The 15,560-nt window shown below is 43.6% G+C and overlaps 1 protein-coding gene across 1 annotated transcript in view; it reads right to left on the bottom strand.

Moving 5' to 3' along the window:
- Positions 1-7,595, bottom strand: part of LOC117054136 (sodium-coupled monocarboxylate transporter 1-like) — a 31,860-nt gene extending 24,265 nt beyond the window's left edge. The window contains exons 1-5 of the mRNA XM_033162645.1: positions 7,258-7,595; positions 5,705-5,770; positions 4,268-4,319; positions 2,422-2,489; positions 691-845 (exon numbers count right to left, since the gene is read on the bottom strand). Coding sequence (XP_033018536.1) covers positions 691-845; positions 2,422-2,489; positions 4,268-4,319; positions 5,705-5,770; positions 7,258-7,545 — 629 coding nt within the window. The 5' untranslated portion in view covers positions 7,546-7,595. The remainder of the gene's footprint in view (positions 1-690; positions 846-2,421; positions 2,490-4,267; positions 4,320-5,704; positions 5,771-7,257) is intronic.
- Between the last annotated feature and the right edge of the window lie 7,965 nt (positions 7,596-15,560).

Below are 15,560 nucleotides of genomic sequence, written 5' to 3'. Positions count from 1 at the left end.
GTTGTGACTTCTTCTAACTCAACAGCAATGCTGGGGGGGGGGGGACAGGAGTAAGCATACCCCTAAACATTTTGTGAATCTAAGTTTTGCCTCATTTAGTATTTCAATATGAGTAGGAAAAAGAGAGTACCCCTAAACATTTTTTTTAGGGGAAAAAGGCACTGTTCAACAGTAAACAGTGTGTTTCCTTGTGGGAAGTGCTAGGACCAAAAAAAAACTGCTTGCAGATGGACTTGAAAAGTGCAAACCCGTGCCTGGAAAGTGCAGTGCAAAAGGAAATCTGGAGAAGCGCTCAGCTGACACTCAGCTGTTTGAAGTTTTTTCAGATGAGTTGGTCATTGGTATGATTATTTTTTACTGTTTATGATATTTTAAGTTTTACTGTACTTGCATTTTTTAATAAAATGTTTATATTTTTAATAAATGGAAGTGTCTATCATTTTTTTATATAAATGAATAAATAAATCAGACTTGGAGTACATCCAATTTAAGTTAGTTAAAGTCCATTGATTTCAATGGGTTTAATCTGAGTATGACTCAGCCGGATACAACTGCCTATAGTTTATCCATGTTCATGAGATTTTATCAAGGATGCTACTTCTAACATCGTTGACTCATTGCTATCTAAACACCAAAACTTTTAAGAATGTCTGAGGTATTACACTACAGCCTAACCAAAAAGACACTTACTCCCAGTTCGTTATTCTTCCTCCTTGGACAGCATCATCCATAATAGGACCAATTCCTCCTTTAATAATCAGAGCCCGTATAAGCACTGCCAGAAGCGCACATATCATCAGCGTAAACTGGAAAACATCTGTCCAAACTATTGCTTTTAGGCCACCCTATTTGGAAAGAGCAGATACAGTATGCAGTAAAGAGCTTTAGTTCTACCTATGGTTCTGTAGAATTGCTGCAATTTTTATGCACCAGTTCCTGTGTCCTTGCTCAGTTAAATAATCTCACTAATTTTAACAGCACTGACTTTAAATTTAAACGAGAATTTAAATTTATCTTTAAATTTTAAAGAGTTTCTAGCTACAGCAGTGAAGCTGCAGGCAATCTCCTAGGCCAGAGGTTTTCAATCTTTGAGTCCACGGCTCCCTTGACCAACTACATTATTTCTGCAGCTCCCCGTGGGGAAATGTGCTCCAAGCCTCAGAAACCCTGTTATGCCACCCCTTGCCTACACAGCTGGCAGCCCCTCACCCCTTTTCAAACACTCCCTTGTGGAGAGTTCCCTCAGCCTCCTCTCTTCTCCCCTCTCCTTGGAAGTCACCTGGGCAGCAGCCATCACCACCCCAGGTCTCTGAGCCGCCCCCGCCCCTGCCCCAAAGAGAGGTACCTCATGCTGCACCCCCGGGGGGTCTGGGAAGAGGATGCCCCCAGCCTTAGTAGCCCGACAGAGACTGGCCAATGTGAGGCCACCATCTTATTCACCCTGGAAGGCAGCAGTGGAAGCAGTGGGTGCTGCTGGGCCTGCATGGTGGAAAGGCTCCCCTTTGGCACTGGATTCTCACCTCCCAGGCAGGCAGGCATTGCACACAGCAAGCACAAGAAAAGCTAACACAACCCCTGCCTGCCCAGCCGGCCTCCCATTTGTCTGTCCGTTCCCAACAGCAAGGGCTGGCGGGCTGGCTGGCTGGGCTCCCTCACCCACTTGCTTGCATACTCCAAGGCCACCTCAGCTCCAGGAAACCAGCATCACTTGGCCAGCCCCAGAGGCACCATTCGCCTGGGAGCTTGTAGCCAGGGCTACTGCAACAAACAGCTGTGCAAGCCTTTGGGAGGCAGAGGCCTTGCAAGAGGGCATCAGAGGGAAGGAAAGAGGGACAGAGGCCAGTGTTCCCCATGGCACCCCTGACCATCCTTCAAGGCACCTCAGGGTGCCGTGGCACACTGACTGAAAACCACGGTCTTAGGCCATCTTGCCTAAAATGCCTTGCTCAAGAGGACTCCCAACGCTTGGCAGAGAGAGACAGAAAATTTAAGGATGTCATGGATCATTACAGTTGTCTAAAACCAGTATAAGTATAGATAAGCCCACAAAAGTTCATGGGCTCCTACATTTTTCCCCCCTAGCCAGCTAAGAGGATGTGATATCAGGCTATGGTCTGGAAGTATTTGAGACCACCTTGCTGAAGCTGAGGAGGCTTGGGTTTGGTCAGTACCTGGATGAGATTCTCCCTGGGAAGCATATAGATGGCCTCAACTCTGTGGCCAGTATTGATAAGAGCCTCTTAGCAGACCAGTCAGTCAACCAATCAATAAGAGTGTTCTAGCAGACAGAGAGATGTAGAAATCACCGGAATAGAATTCCTTGTTATGGTTCCCAGGGTTCTATATGCAGTTATTCTTTATTTTTTACCACATAAAAACTTAAATAGAACATTTGTTTATTAAAACAAGTTCTTAACATACCACTGTGCAATAGAAAGTACAGATTACTGTTGTTGAAATAATAGACTCCCACAACTCAACTCCTGTAACTGAAAAAGGGGAGAAAGATACATAACACAATTTCATTAAATTAAATAATGCAAAGATAACAAAAAACTAATGCATATGAAAAATCATCACATTTATGAATGTTAAGCTTGCTATTGACAAGGAATGTAAATACTTATTCAACAGTGAGCAACAGGTAAAGGTAAAGGTAAAGGTAAAGGGACCCCTGACCGTTAGGTCTAGTCGCGGATGACTCTGGGGTTGCGGCGCTCATCTCGCTTTACTGGCCGAGGGAGCCGGCATACAGCTTCCGAGTCATGTGGCCAGCATGACTAAGCCGCTTCTGGCGAACGAGAGCAACACACGGAAACACCATTTACCTTCCTGCCGGAGCAGTACCCATTTATCTACTTGCACTTTGACATGGTTTCAAACTGCTAGGTTGGCAGGAACAGGGACCGAGCAATGGGAGCTCACCCCGTCGCAGGGATTATCAAGGTATACTTGAGCAAGAAAGCAAGCTGGCTCCTTTTTCCATATGACAGACCTTCAGATATTTGAAGATGAATATCATATCACCACTCAGTTTTCTCTTCTCCAGGCTAAACATACCTAACTCCCTCTACTGTTGCTCATATGGTTTGATTTCCAGACCCTTGATCATTTTGGTCGCCCTCCTCTGCACACAGTACTCTAAGTGAGGTCCAACCAAGGCAGAATAGAGGGGTGCTATTACGTCCCTTGATCTAGACACTATACTTCTGCAGCCTAGAATAGCATTTGCTTTTTTTGCTGCTGCATCACACTGTTGATTCATGTTAAGCTTGTGGTCCACTAAGACCCCCTAGATCTTATTCACATGTACTGCTATCAAGCCAGTTGTTCACCCTTCCTGTATTTGTGCACCTGATTACTCCAGCCCAAGTGTAGAACCTTACATTTTTTCCTACTGAAATTCATTTTGTTGGTTTCCATTCAGTTCTCCAATTGGTTAAGGTCATCTTGAATCCAATTCTATATTCTCAGGTATTAGCTACCCCTCCCAGGTTGGTGTTGCCTGCAAATTTGATGAGCATCCACTCTATTCCTTCATCAAAGTAATTTCTAAAGATGCTGACCAACACCAGACCCAGGACAAAATCCTACAGCACCCCACTTTTTTACAAGATGATGAGAAACTACTGGTTGTTTGGGTTCAGTCAGTCAGCCAGATACAAATCCATCTAACGGTAACAATGTCTAGCCCACATTTTACCAACCTTTCCACAATAACCTCCAGCTCTTCGTTGAAGGCCCTTCTCTGGGTTGCCCCTCCTTAAAGAGCAGGTGGGCCACAAGGGGAAAGTCTCTTTTTGGTAGTAGCACCTGAATTGTGGAATGCTATTCTCAGTAATATCGCCTGCCACCTTAATTCTTCTCCTTTCTCTCTTGCCTCATTTTACAAAAGGTTTAAAACCCTTTTAAGGCTGAATACTTTATCCACTGATCTAGGAGTAAGCCCCATTTTACAGTGGGACTTACTTCTGAGTAAATAAGTACAGGATTCCTCTGTAAATTATTTAAAATTTTAATTAACAGCCAAATCAAAATAGTTATTCACTCAATAACAACACATGAATTTTCTGTGTGTATTTGGTAATAATGTATGTTGACTTTGGTGTCATACTATTCACACACAGCAGGGCAAACATAATTTCACTCATGTTTTTCGTTTAACACCTACAGAAGTCAGCCTACGTCTTGCAATAACACATTAAAGATAACAGGTCAAACTTTTACTTAATTTTTAAACACGTGTTTAACAATATTTCCACATTACCTTTATTCAAGGCGTGTGATGGAGAAAATAGAACCATTCCAGTGTATATTATCTGAGGAGGTGGAAGAAATAAACATCCATGTGAAATATATGGTCTCTCTCAGAATCATTTGTCCTATGCCAGCTTACACTGATTTAAATATAAAATAGCAACTGTTAATAGATCAGTTCATTGAAAAGAGTTACCGGTAGGTAAATTTAAAACTTCACAGACTCTCATTCAGACAGAACTGAAGCAAATTACAAAGGTAAACTATGAGGGTAGCTAGAGAGCAGAAAATATTTTAAAATGAAGTAAATAATAAACCTAAACAGCAGAGTCTAGAATCTCAAAAGGTGAAACCACTTCTCATGGTTCATCTGTTGATTCACCTACAAAACTAAATGAGGACCTGGTATTAGTAGTGGCACAGAGATTTTTTTTTTTTTTAATAAAAAGCCATTGAAGGAATAAGCCCCTAATATATGACCCACTTAAAGCCCTGCCCAGACTTTTTCTAGAATTCCATTTATTTATTCATAAAATGACTGTCATTGCTGCTTGAAGCCAATGGAAAGTAGTCCACCCATTATATCTACCGGTATGTATTGCTATATTAGCTTTACAGTATAGTAAAAAATTGTTGTAACACCGTGGTATTAAATTTGGCTCTGTTCAAATACAAACAAATCATCAGACATTTCTTAGCATACTAACTATATGCCTGTCATTTCAGCTGCATCAACTAACGTGAGACCCCCAAAGAGACATCTCATAATTAATGCACTTTTAATGCAGACACTTGAGATTCTTTAATACAGTATGTATATACATACAGTAAGCAGTGAGCCCAGTACAGCGAGCCTCTGTAGAATACCAATGTGCTTTACCTATTTCTCTTCTAGCAATTATTAGCTTTGTGCCTATACTCCCTCGTAAGCAGCGTATTGTATAACTATATTGTGAAGGGTTTGAAGAAATCTATATTCTGGTACAATCCTCTACAGCCCAACAGTCCTAATAGATCAGCCCATGGTATTCAGTTTAGGTAAAAAGAGAAACCAAAGTATATTATGGCACTCGTAGGATATTAGGACATAAATGAATGCATTATTCCCTGTCCCACTTCCATTTATTTCTAACAAAGAAGGGAACATAACTGAAGTTTGCATCTTCTCTGAAAAATGTGGTCCTTGGGAAAGGGATAAATAGAGAACTAATTTAAATCTAAAGCAAAGCCAAGCAATCTCTACCACACTGCATAAAGATGTCAAACAGTAGCCAGATACGTCATTCCAATTGATAAATAATCAACACTAAGGTCAAAGAAACTAGTCAGGAGTAAGAGCAGCTCTGGAAGTGACATTTATATTTAATATTATGTAACGAAACATTATGGTCCAAATATAATTTACAATAGAATAATACAAAAGATCATCATCCTGCACTGTACTTGCCGTTATTATCATAAACATCACTGTTCCAAGCAGGCGTATATATTTATTGTATCGAAGCTGCAAGTACTGCAAAAGAGACAAATTATTTTATACAAAACATGTATATTTATATGAACCTACTTAATATGTAGAAATAGTATTGACACCATTCCTTTAAAATGAAATTAAGTACGTATCTCAGAGAATTAACTGGGTAAATATCAGAGTTTGTCAATGCAACTTTGTGCAATTACTGAGATGACTCCTTTGTAGCTATTAGAAACTGTGGGGAATGAGGGCAATTTAGGTCAGGAAAAGGAAATGAGAGGAAAGGAATAAACATCATCTTCCCAGAGTATCACCTCTCTGTATAAACCTATGTCCAGCTTCCAATTACTTGTTGTTTTTAAGTGGGAGACCCTAATTAATAGATCTCCTGAATCATTTTTAGTATGTCTGTGTTTGCTGTTGCCTGATAAGTATGCTTATGTTCTTCTTGCATATATGACTATGAGAAAAGAAGGGAGAATGCAAGTTGCAGCCTGTTGAATATTTTCTTCCCCATCCCCGCATAAGTGAAAACATTTGAGTATCTCTAGGCTGAGGGCTTCAAACAGTTAAATTGCATTCTGCTCGTGCCTGAATGTAGAAGTTAGTGTTGTACTAGAACTTTAGAGACCTGGGTTCCTAATCCACTTCAGAAGGATTATCTAATACAGGGGTTCCCAAACTGGGGTTCATGGACCACCATTCAGGTGGTCCAAGGCTTGTCTGTAAAAATAGTTACAGATAACACAGCATCTAGCACAGTGTATTAAAACTGCTATGGAAGACAGAAGCAACAAGCAGTAGCAGTAAACCCAGATATAATTTGTAAACCACTGATCCTGGAAAACTGGAAACAAGGTACTCTACTCAAAGTTCCTTGGAGGAAAAAGTAGGATACAGAGATAGCAAATAAACACAGGAATAAAGTAATAATCAGTGTTTTAATATTAATAATTGAATCACTGAATTGTAGTCTAAAAGGAGCCTATGGGTCATCTAGTCCAAATATAAGAGCGCTTATATTTCACCATCTGTAATTCTAGTTCCATTTTATTTTCTTTACTGAGATTTTAAAAGCTTAGAATCAAAGATTTAACCGTAATATGCTCTTCCTTTACTTAAATTGTCTTTTTTAACAAACAAAAAATTCTAAATTATTGGAAATAAAAATCCAACACCATGGAAAAGGAATGTCACCATTAGCACATGAAATTTTCCTTAAATATGTAAAAAAAAATTAAGAAAAGATAACATATGCATTGTGAGCCATTTGCCTGTATTTATTTGCATTACTTTTTCTATCCAATATTCTAATCTGTGTTTTTACATTTTTATCTGTAAGCTGCCTTGGGTCCTGGTCTGGGGAAAATGCAGGCTCAATTGAAAGGTGCTCCTTTCCACCCAGGCCCACAGGTAACATTAATGGGGGGAAATGGGCCACAGCTACAAGAATGCCTCTTGCAGGGAACCAATAGTCTTCAGCCCTAGGAACAGGTTTGGAAAGGCCATGGCAACCTCCTACCTACCTCATAGGTGCTGCCGATATCCAGCCTGTAGTAGATGGGTAGAAACACTTCGGCGCTGATCACCACCATGATGAAATAGGCAACGCCGATGAGTCCCACGGTGAGCCCAAAGCGGTAGATCTCAGCCGGGGTCTCCAGCATGGTCAACGCAGACATGAAGCTAGCTGTGAGGGAGAATGCCACAGGCCAACAATTCAGGCTGTGGCTGGCCATCAAATAGTCACTGTGAGTTTGCTGGGCTTCGCCCATGGCGAAAAAGATGCCAATGAAAACGGAACCCAACAGCATGGCCGCAAAGACCAGCTGGTCGATATCCGTGAAGCGGTCGGCAGGGTCTAAAATGGATTCAAAGCCAGAAGTTGACATGAGGCCCAAATCGAAGGCAGCAAATACAGACAAGAGGAAGATGGTAGGAAGGAGGAAGGGTCTTGCTACCCCGGGAAACAATCACAAAGGAGGCGCTTCTAGGGCCGCATAACCTCATGGATGCCACCAGCCGGGTGCCAAGTCTTCGCCCACATGCCCATTGCCCCCTTTGTCCTGCTGTTCTCTCCTCAGTCTAAGCTTATTCTATCCTGCTCCTAAATCTTTTCTTAAAGCTAAGCCCAACTCTGTGTGGAGAGGCCGTGGGTTTTTTGGAGTTCCTTCATCTTTAATTTAAAAAAGAAAAACAGCCTGTCTTAATTTTGAGGGAAATGGAGGTGGTGCAACCCTGATAACTGTTAGGTATGAAATTATTTATTTTTGGGGGGGAGGCTTGTAGAAAACAGAACGGACTCTCAAAGTGGAGAACTTCAGTGGTGAAATAGTGAAGAAGAAGTGAAGCAGCAACTAAGAAAACAGCTGCTGCTGACAATGTCTTTGGGAGGAGTGGGGGGGTAGGCCTGAATAAACAAGTTTTTGCTACAAACAGAAAGACTGGAGAAATGGGAACCCCAATACTTGGAGAGGTAAAGAAGAATGGCTACAGTTCTAGAGGGAATGAAAGGGGAACCCCAAGGTCAAAAGGGTAAAGAAAAAACAGAGAAGGAGCTCCTTTCCCTAGAGGGGCCGGGAAGGGAGTTACAGACAAAATGGCTGCCGGCAGTAAAAGCCTTGAGTCAGAACCTTTGATTAGGAAGGGAGGGGGATGCAGAGGGGTTTTTTTCCCTTAAAGGGACATTCACTAATAAAAGCGAGGTGGGTAGTTCACAGAGAGGGGAAAGGGATAGAGCTCTCCCATAAACCTGAGTCATCCATTTGTGTTGTAGAGGAACACACAGGTGAGGGGGAAATCCTTCCTTGCACCTTTCAACAGAGACAATGAAGGTCTTCTTTTATATTTTTGTATGTTAGAGGAAAATCAAACCCTTTGCTGTTCAGTAGAGTAACAGAGGAGTGAAATATTCAACATCAGGGAGAGATTCTCAAACTACCTGTTTGGAGGAGGAGCATTTTATGTTTGGTTTATCTTGTAGCCAAAAATTATATACAGCAGAATATTGATGGAACTTATTGATGTAGATTACAAAATTGAATTTAGAAAGTCAAACCGCTGCATTAGCAGCACCAAAGTGACCTTCCACAGGGCACAAGCCTCAGCACTGTGTATGGGGGTCCCGGGCTGCCCAGATGACCCATCTCTCAGCCTCGCTGATTCAGTCCAAAGGAAAGCAGAGCAGTACGTCTGGCACCAGCTTGGCTGCAGGAGTTGCCGAAAGGAAGCATCTTACAAGCTCCACACCAGATTTGTGTAGTGTTTACTCCTTTGACTTTTCTTCTCCCAAAGACGACAGTGGAGGTTTAGGACCAAAGCACTACCTTCCCAGTTTGAAGAGTACCATCTGACCCATACTTCCCCCTACAGCACATGCAGAAACCACCTTCTTGACTATTGGACCAACTATTGGCCTCGTCCACTCAATCCTCCAGAGTCTGTCTTCTCATACAAGGGAAGTCACTAACTCCCTGAGGGTTTGAGACCAATCGGCTGCCCTTACCTAGTTTAGCCAGCCAGTCAAAGCTGTTCCTAGGGGCAGCCACTGTTGCATGCTGACAGCTTCTAGGAACCACAGGTGAGAGCTGAATGCAGGGGTGGGGGGCAAAGGTGAATTAACTACCCCAGACGAAGCGTGATGTGTCCACACACTAAGATCAAATGTGAGCTGCGGGTGCTGAGACCGCCTGGCTGGCAAGGGGGCATCACACTCTCCTCCCCGGTCAGGAAACGGATCCAAGCCTGCCTGCAAGATTGACCAATGGCAGGCAGGCTTGGAGGCAGGATCTCCCTGACAGAGCATGAAGGCTTCCCTCAGTGTGGTGTAGTGGTTAAGAGCGGTAGACTAGTAATCTGGTGAACCGAGTTCGCGTCTCCGCTCCTCCACATGCAGCTGCTGGGTGACCTTGGGCTAGTCACACTTCTTTGAAGTCTCTTAGCCTCACTCACCTCACAGAATGTTTGTTGTGGGGGAGGAAGGGAAAGGAGATGGTTAGCCGCTTTGAGACTCCTTCGGGTAGTGATAAAGCGGGATATCAAATCCAAACTCCTCCTCCTCCTCCTCTTCTTCAGATCCGCTCCCAGAATATTTAAACCAGCCTGCCTTAGCCCTGGCACCTGGTCTTTTCCTTGTCGGATCTCCCACCCATGCCTCCTGTTGTGCTATGTATTTCTGACTTTGCTGTGGTCACCGTATTCAAGTCCGGGCAGAAATTTGTCCACCAGGCTAATTGGCCCCAGTTTGGTGGTTTTGCCTACCTTGCAGCAATTGTCACAACTTGGTGGTTTAGGCATTGGGTAAACCAGTCTTGGGCAGAGGAGTGGTTGTAGTCTCTTGCCTACCCCTCCAAAGGTAAGAGCTGCTTCTGTCCATATGCCTTGATGGGGGCCACAGCATTCTGTGGTGGTGATCACTGCAGGGGTCCCCCGATTTGATGAAAGTCATAGGAATCCTTCACTGCTGGGTTGACCCTAGTTCACTTCTGGCAGATGGGCCAGAAGTCAGTGGTTGCCCAATGCCTATGCCAAACCTCTACCATCTGTAGTCAATTAAGTTGTGGTCTTATTTGATCCTATTTAAGTTGTGTTGTGTCTTTTATCCCTATGGACCTGAAGGAGCGTCTCCACCCCCATTGTTCAGCCCAAACACTGAGACGTCCTTCTGGTGGTTCCCTCATGTGGGAATATACTTTTCAGGTGCACTTGCACCTGTGGTTATTTGTGTTTGATTGTGTTTGATTATGCTTAATTTTACTGTATCCTTCCACCTGGAAGGAAAAGTGATAGCAGGATCCGGCAGGCGATTCGCTGCGGGGATCCTTCCGCAGAGTTTATTGGCTCCAAACTTTGAACTTGGAAATGGTCAGTTAATCTGCTTCCCGCCCAATTTAGGGCAGCAACAGTGTTGTGATTGGTTTGTGTATCGATTATGACGTTGGTTGTTCACTCAATAAAAAGCTGCCGCTCCCTGTTTGTGGTGTGGAGAACGCGCGGAGAAGCCCAGAGAGAGCGTTGCGTGACAAGCCTAGGCAAAGTGAAAGCGAAACCATCCATCCACGCAGGGCAGCTAAAGACGTTACCCTCCAGACTGCAGTCTTCGTAGTTTTATTTTCATTTTGCTTTTAAAACCTTTTATTTGGCCATTCAGTTTTTGGCCACCTTTAGCTTTATTTTCCTCTTCGGAGTTTTTGGACCAGACAGACGCTTGCAACCTTCTACAACGAGGCAACCTTCACGAACTCACAGAACTCGAAAACCTTCAGATTGCAGCCAGCAGTTCTTCTTCATTCACGGCGCGGTGTTAGCAGGCTCCGGAATTACCGGCCGTCCCGTTTGCAGGCTGCCTACCCTTGCAACTGGCATCCCATGTGAGGTCAACTCCGTCCTGCATACGGGAGGCGCCAGCAAAAGAATCCCCACACCCTCACTGCGAGAAGCGAAGTTACAGGGAAGCAGGCAGAGGGCCTTCTCGGTAGTGGCGCCTGCCCTGTGGAACACCCTCTCATCAGATGTCAAGGAAATAAACAACTATCCAACTTTTAGAAGACATCTGAAGGCAGCCCTGTTTAAGGAACTTTTTAATGTTTGAAGTTTTATTCTGTTTTAAATATTCTGTTGAAAGCTGCCCAGAGTGGCTGGGAAACCCCAACCCAGCCAGATAGGTGGGATAGAAATAGATTATTTATATTATTGTTGTTGTTGTTGTTGTCGTTTTGTTGTTGTTGTCGGGGAGGTGGGGAGTGCAGAGCCTGGGCATTCAATTGAATTATTGTGGAGTAAACAAATATCAACTGATTCTGAAAGTATTGGGGAATCATCAAAATATATCCCTTATGTTAGATTGTTAGAAGGTATTTTAGTCATGGTGAAGAAGGAAGAAGAGCAAATAGCATTAAGGGGAAATTGTTTTGGTTCATGGAAAGGTGCTGACCTCTTTGGTTTTATTTCTTAAAACTGGAGTAACATGACATAATTACAGCAGGGAGAAAAAAGAACAGAACACAGAAAGTTCATTTTAAACACTGAGCAAGGGGCTAAGCAGCAGTGACATTTCCTTTGGATAGTATGAAAAGTGTCTGTTTAAATGTAAGTACAAATCACCCATAGCACCCTTACACCATATACATTGCCACTCACACCATAGGAACAAGCTTGTAAACCAATCCATGAGAAAAGAGTTTAGAGTCAGGTAACTCAGACCAAGTGAGTTCAAAAGGGTCTGCAGGAGAGCATAGGACATCTAAAATGTGTGCAGCCCTAACTCAGGGGAAATAGTTTAATGAACAACATTCAATAGGCTACTGTTTGGGAAAGACAAGGAAGTTCTTCCAGATGTGCCTCATGACAGGGACCAGAGGAAGCATTATGTAGTCCAGTTCAATATTTTGGGGGTGATCATTAAAAAAGATGCTAAGATATATTTGAGAAAAGTTTTTCTAAGGGATACCTCACTGTGTCCAAAGGAGAGCACAGTAGCCACATCATACAACATCTTTGCCTAAAGACACATGTATCTGTGGATCTACACTCATTGTAAAAACGCTGTTAAAATAAAAGTCTATGCAAAAAAAGAGTTCTCAATGCAATTTCCCACTGAGCGCGCTATGGTGTCACATTTTTATAACACATTTTTAACGTTATAACTGACCAGGGTAGATTTGCCCCTGGAGTTCCCAAACTTTTTGGTCCTGGGGCTGCAGAAAATTCTACCATTTATATTATTTAATATAAACACTCCATGAAAATTTATTTCTGTAATAAGATAGTCAAAATATAAATTTGATAAAGGCTCTTTTTAGTTATTCTTTAGTTATTCTTTTTTATACAATTATGTTTTGCATTTTCTGGTAGGTGAGTTTGAATCTCATTGTTCAATATGTTAAAAAATTCAATCAAAATGTTATATTGGTCTGCAGAAAACCCCTTTGCTGGTTCCAAAAACATAAAGAAAGGAAAATTCCTGTATGTCTACATGCAAGTTTGGGGCAAGTATTCTCTGGTGAGAAAATCCCAGCAGAGATTTAAAGCCACAAAACATGGAGCAAAGTGTGGAAATATAGCCCATTAGACCTTTAAAATATGCCCTTTAAAGTGAGTTCCTTAGAAAGTTTCTTTCCAAAGTTACTGTCACGGTCCGGTTCACGGGCGGTCAAAGTCCCAGCTGAGGTCGTCGGGACCGGGGACAAGACAGCGGGGTGGGAGCAGGAACGGGAGTCAGGAAGGTCAGACTGCCGGGAGTCAAGAAGCCAAAGATCCAAGGGTCAGGAACCAGGAGCCAAGGGTCCGAGGATCAGGAAGCAAGGAGTCAAGAAGCCAAGGGTCCGAGGATCAGGAAGCAAGGAGTCAAGAAGTCAAAGATCCAAGGGTCAGGAACCAGGAGTCAAGAAGCCAAGGGTCCGAGAATCAGGAAGCAAGGAGTCAAGAAGCCAAGGGTCCGAGGATCAGGAAGCAAGGAGTCAGGAAGCCAAAGATCCAAGGGTCAGGAACCAGGAGTCAAGAAGCCAAGGGTCCGAGAATCAGGAAGCAAGGAGTCAAGAAGCCAAGGGTCAGAGGATCAGGAAGCAAGGAATCAAGAAGCCAAAGATCCAAGGGTCAGGAACCAGGAGTCAAGAAGCCAAGGGTCCGAGAATCAGGAAGCAAGGAGTCAAGAAGCCAAGGGTCCGAGGATCAGGAAGGAAGGAATCAAGAAGCCAAAGATCCAAGGGTCAGGAACCAGGAGTCAAGAAGCCAAGGGTCCGAGAATCAGGAAGCAAGGAGTCAAGAAGCCAAGGGTCCGAGAATCAGGAAGCAAGGAGTCAAGAAGCCAAGGGTCCAAGGATCAGGAAGCAAGGAGTCAAGAAGCCAAGGGTCCAAGGGTCAGGAACCAGGAGTCAAGGAGCCAAGGGTCCAAGGATCAGGAAGCAAGGAGTCAAGAAGCCAAGGGTCCAAGGGTCAGGAACCAGGAGTCAAGGAGCCAAGGGTCCAAGGATCAGGAAGCAAGGAGTCAAGAAACCAAACGCAGCAAGGCAGGAAGTGTGTTGCTGTGGCAAACAGCCGAAGGGCAATGCTGACCTTATATCCCTTCCCAGCTCTTGCCACCAGGTGCTATGTGTTACCAATCGGCCTCACCTGTGCGGCCGCACCTTGCCTCTTCAGAACAAACTTAGGAGAGCCTCAGTCCTACGAAGCCCTACTAGTCACAGGGCCTGGCTCCTGCACGCACTCCCTCTTCACCCAGCTTAGGCAAAGACTACACATTTGGTAAGTTAAAAATCATTGCACAGGCAGGAAAGCAGACAAAGTAGTGAAAGTTCCTAAATTATTGGTATAGGAACTTTTTAAAAAAATCCTTTCAACCAGCACTCTTAAGAGAAAAACTAAAAGTACTGTGCTCAAATGAGCATTGCATTTGCCCCTCCATATCATGGTCCATTCCACCAAGGCCACAATCACAGTAGTAGTTTTTTCAACCAACACTCCATTACAATAAATGTGTAGGGCAACAACCTAAGCCACTCCTCTAACCCTTACCAGACTCTAAGATTGATAAATATGCCTCAGCCAATGTGGATTTTGGGAGAAGGTCTTACAGCAGGTGCTCATAGTATCAGAGTTGGAAAGTACACCAAGGGTCAACTAGTCCAACCCCCTGCAATGCAGGACTCCTGACCACAGCCATCCCTGGGTGGACTTGAACCACCAACCTTCTGGTTAACTGTCAGACACACTGACCTGTTGTGCCAGAGAGTCTTAAACTATGACACCTGCTAATATGGGCCACATAAACCATTTAGGTTAGCTTCAACAAGTCACATTGTTGCCTGGGGTCCACCAACTAAAGGACATACTGGTAATATTGGTTAGTTACCAAAAATGCCCCCAACCTACTCATTTTTCTTTCTATTTTGAGTTACATACACCCCTGTAGGGAATAAAACTCTTTAAATAGCTCATCTGGGCGGCAACTTGATAACCCAATGGAGGCAATGTGGGTCTTTTTCACTGCCATCATTGTTACTGATAAATGCAGTTGTGCTTTCTAAACACTAAGCAGGTCAGCTTCACACATGGTGTTGTGTGCCTTCCACTCTAGCTGTTATCTTGTCTGCTTTGTTGCTGAGAGGTCTGAAGACAATCAAGGAGCTCTGCAGTGTCAAATCATGCACTCTGGGGTGATTGTGTTACTTACCCTTCCCCATCTTGATATTCAGAATGAGGTGAGGGCTTCAGGAGAATCACCAACTTTAGCTACTGGAAAATTCCCCAGAACACTCAGAAATCTATCAGGTCCCAGAAGTCTCCCAAGGGAAGACCATCCGAATTGGTTCCCCATCTCTACTGTCTGTGTGTATGTTGGGAGAACAGATGCTGTGAGCCCAAACTTTGCAGCTTGTGGTCTGACCATGACAAAGGGATCAATTCCATTCCTCCAATAACCACCACTCAACACTCACCCTGAAATGACAGACTAAATCTGGTGTGTGTCCTGCCCTTTGTGTTGCTCCATTGACAACTTGGGGCAATCCCATGGTTGTCATGGAGGTCATAAAGTCTCAATCCAGATCACACAATCCAACCTTAGCATCAATGTTGAAGTCACCCAGAACCACCATCCTGGGGTTCTCCAGCACCAGACTGGAGACACTACCTCTGACAACTCAGAAGGGGAGCCACTGAGTAACTGTGGGCTTTAAACCAACAGCATCTGCAGTCTGTCCTGCTGACCCAACAACTGTATTAACCCAAGCAGAGGGAAACTGTTTACAGTGTTTATTGACCTAAAAGGGACTTTTCATGCTCTTTCATGGAAGATTGTTCCTTATATGTGATTTGTATATTCAAACAAATC

Source organism: Lacerta agilis, chromosome 10 (assembly GCF_009819535.1).
Source record: "Lacerta agilis isolate rLacAgi1 chromosome 10, rLacAgi1.pri, whole genome shotgun sequence".
Taxonomy (NCBI): Eukaryota; Metazoa; Chordata; class Lepidosauria; order Squamata; family Lacertidae; genus Lacerta; species Lacerta agilis.
The sequence above is the reverse complement of the archived record's forward strand: the minus strand, read 5'-3'. Positions and strand labels throughout refer to the sequence as shown.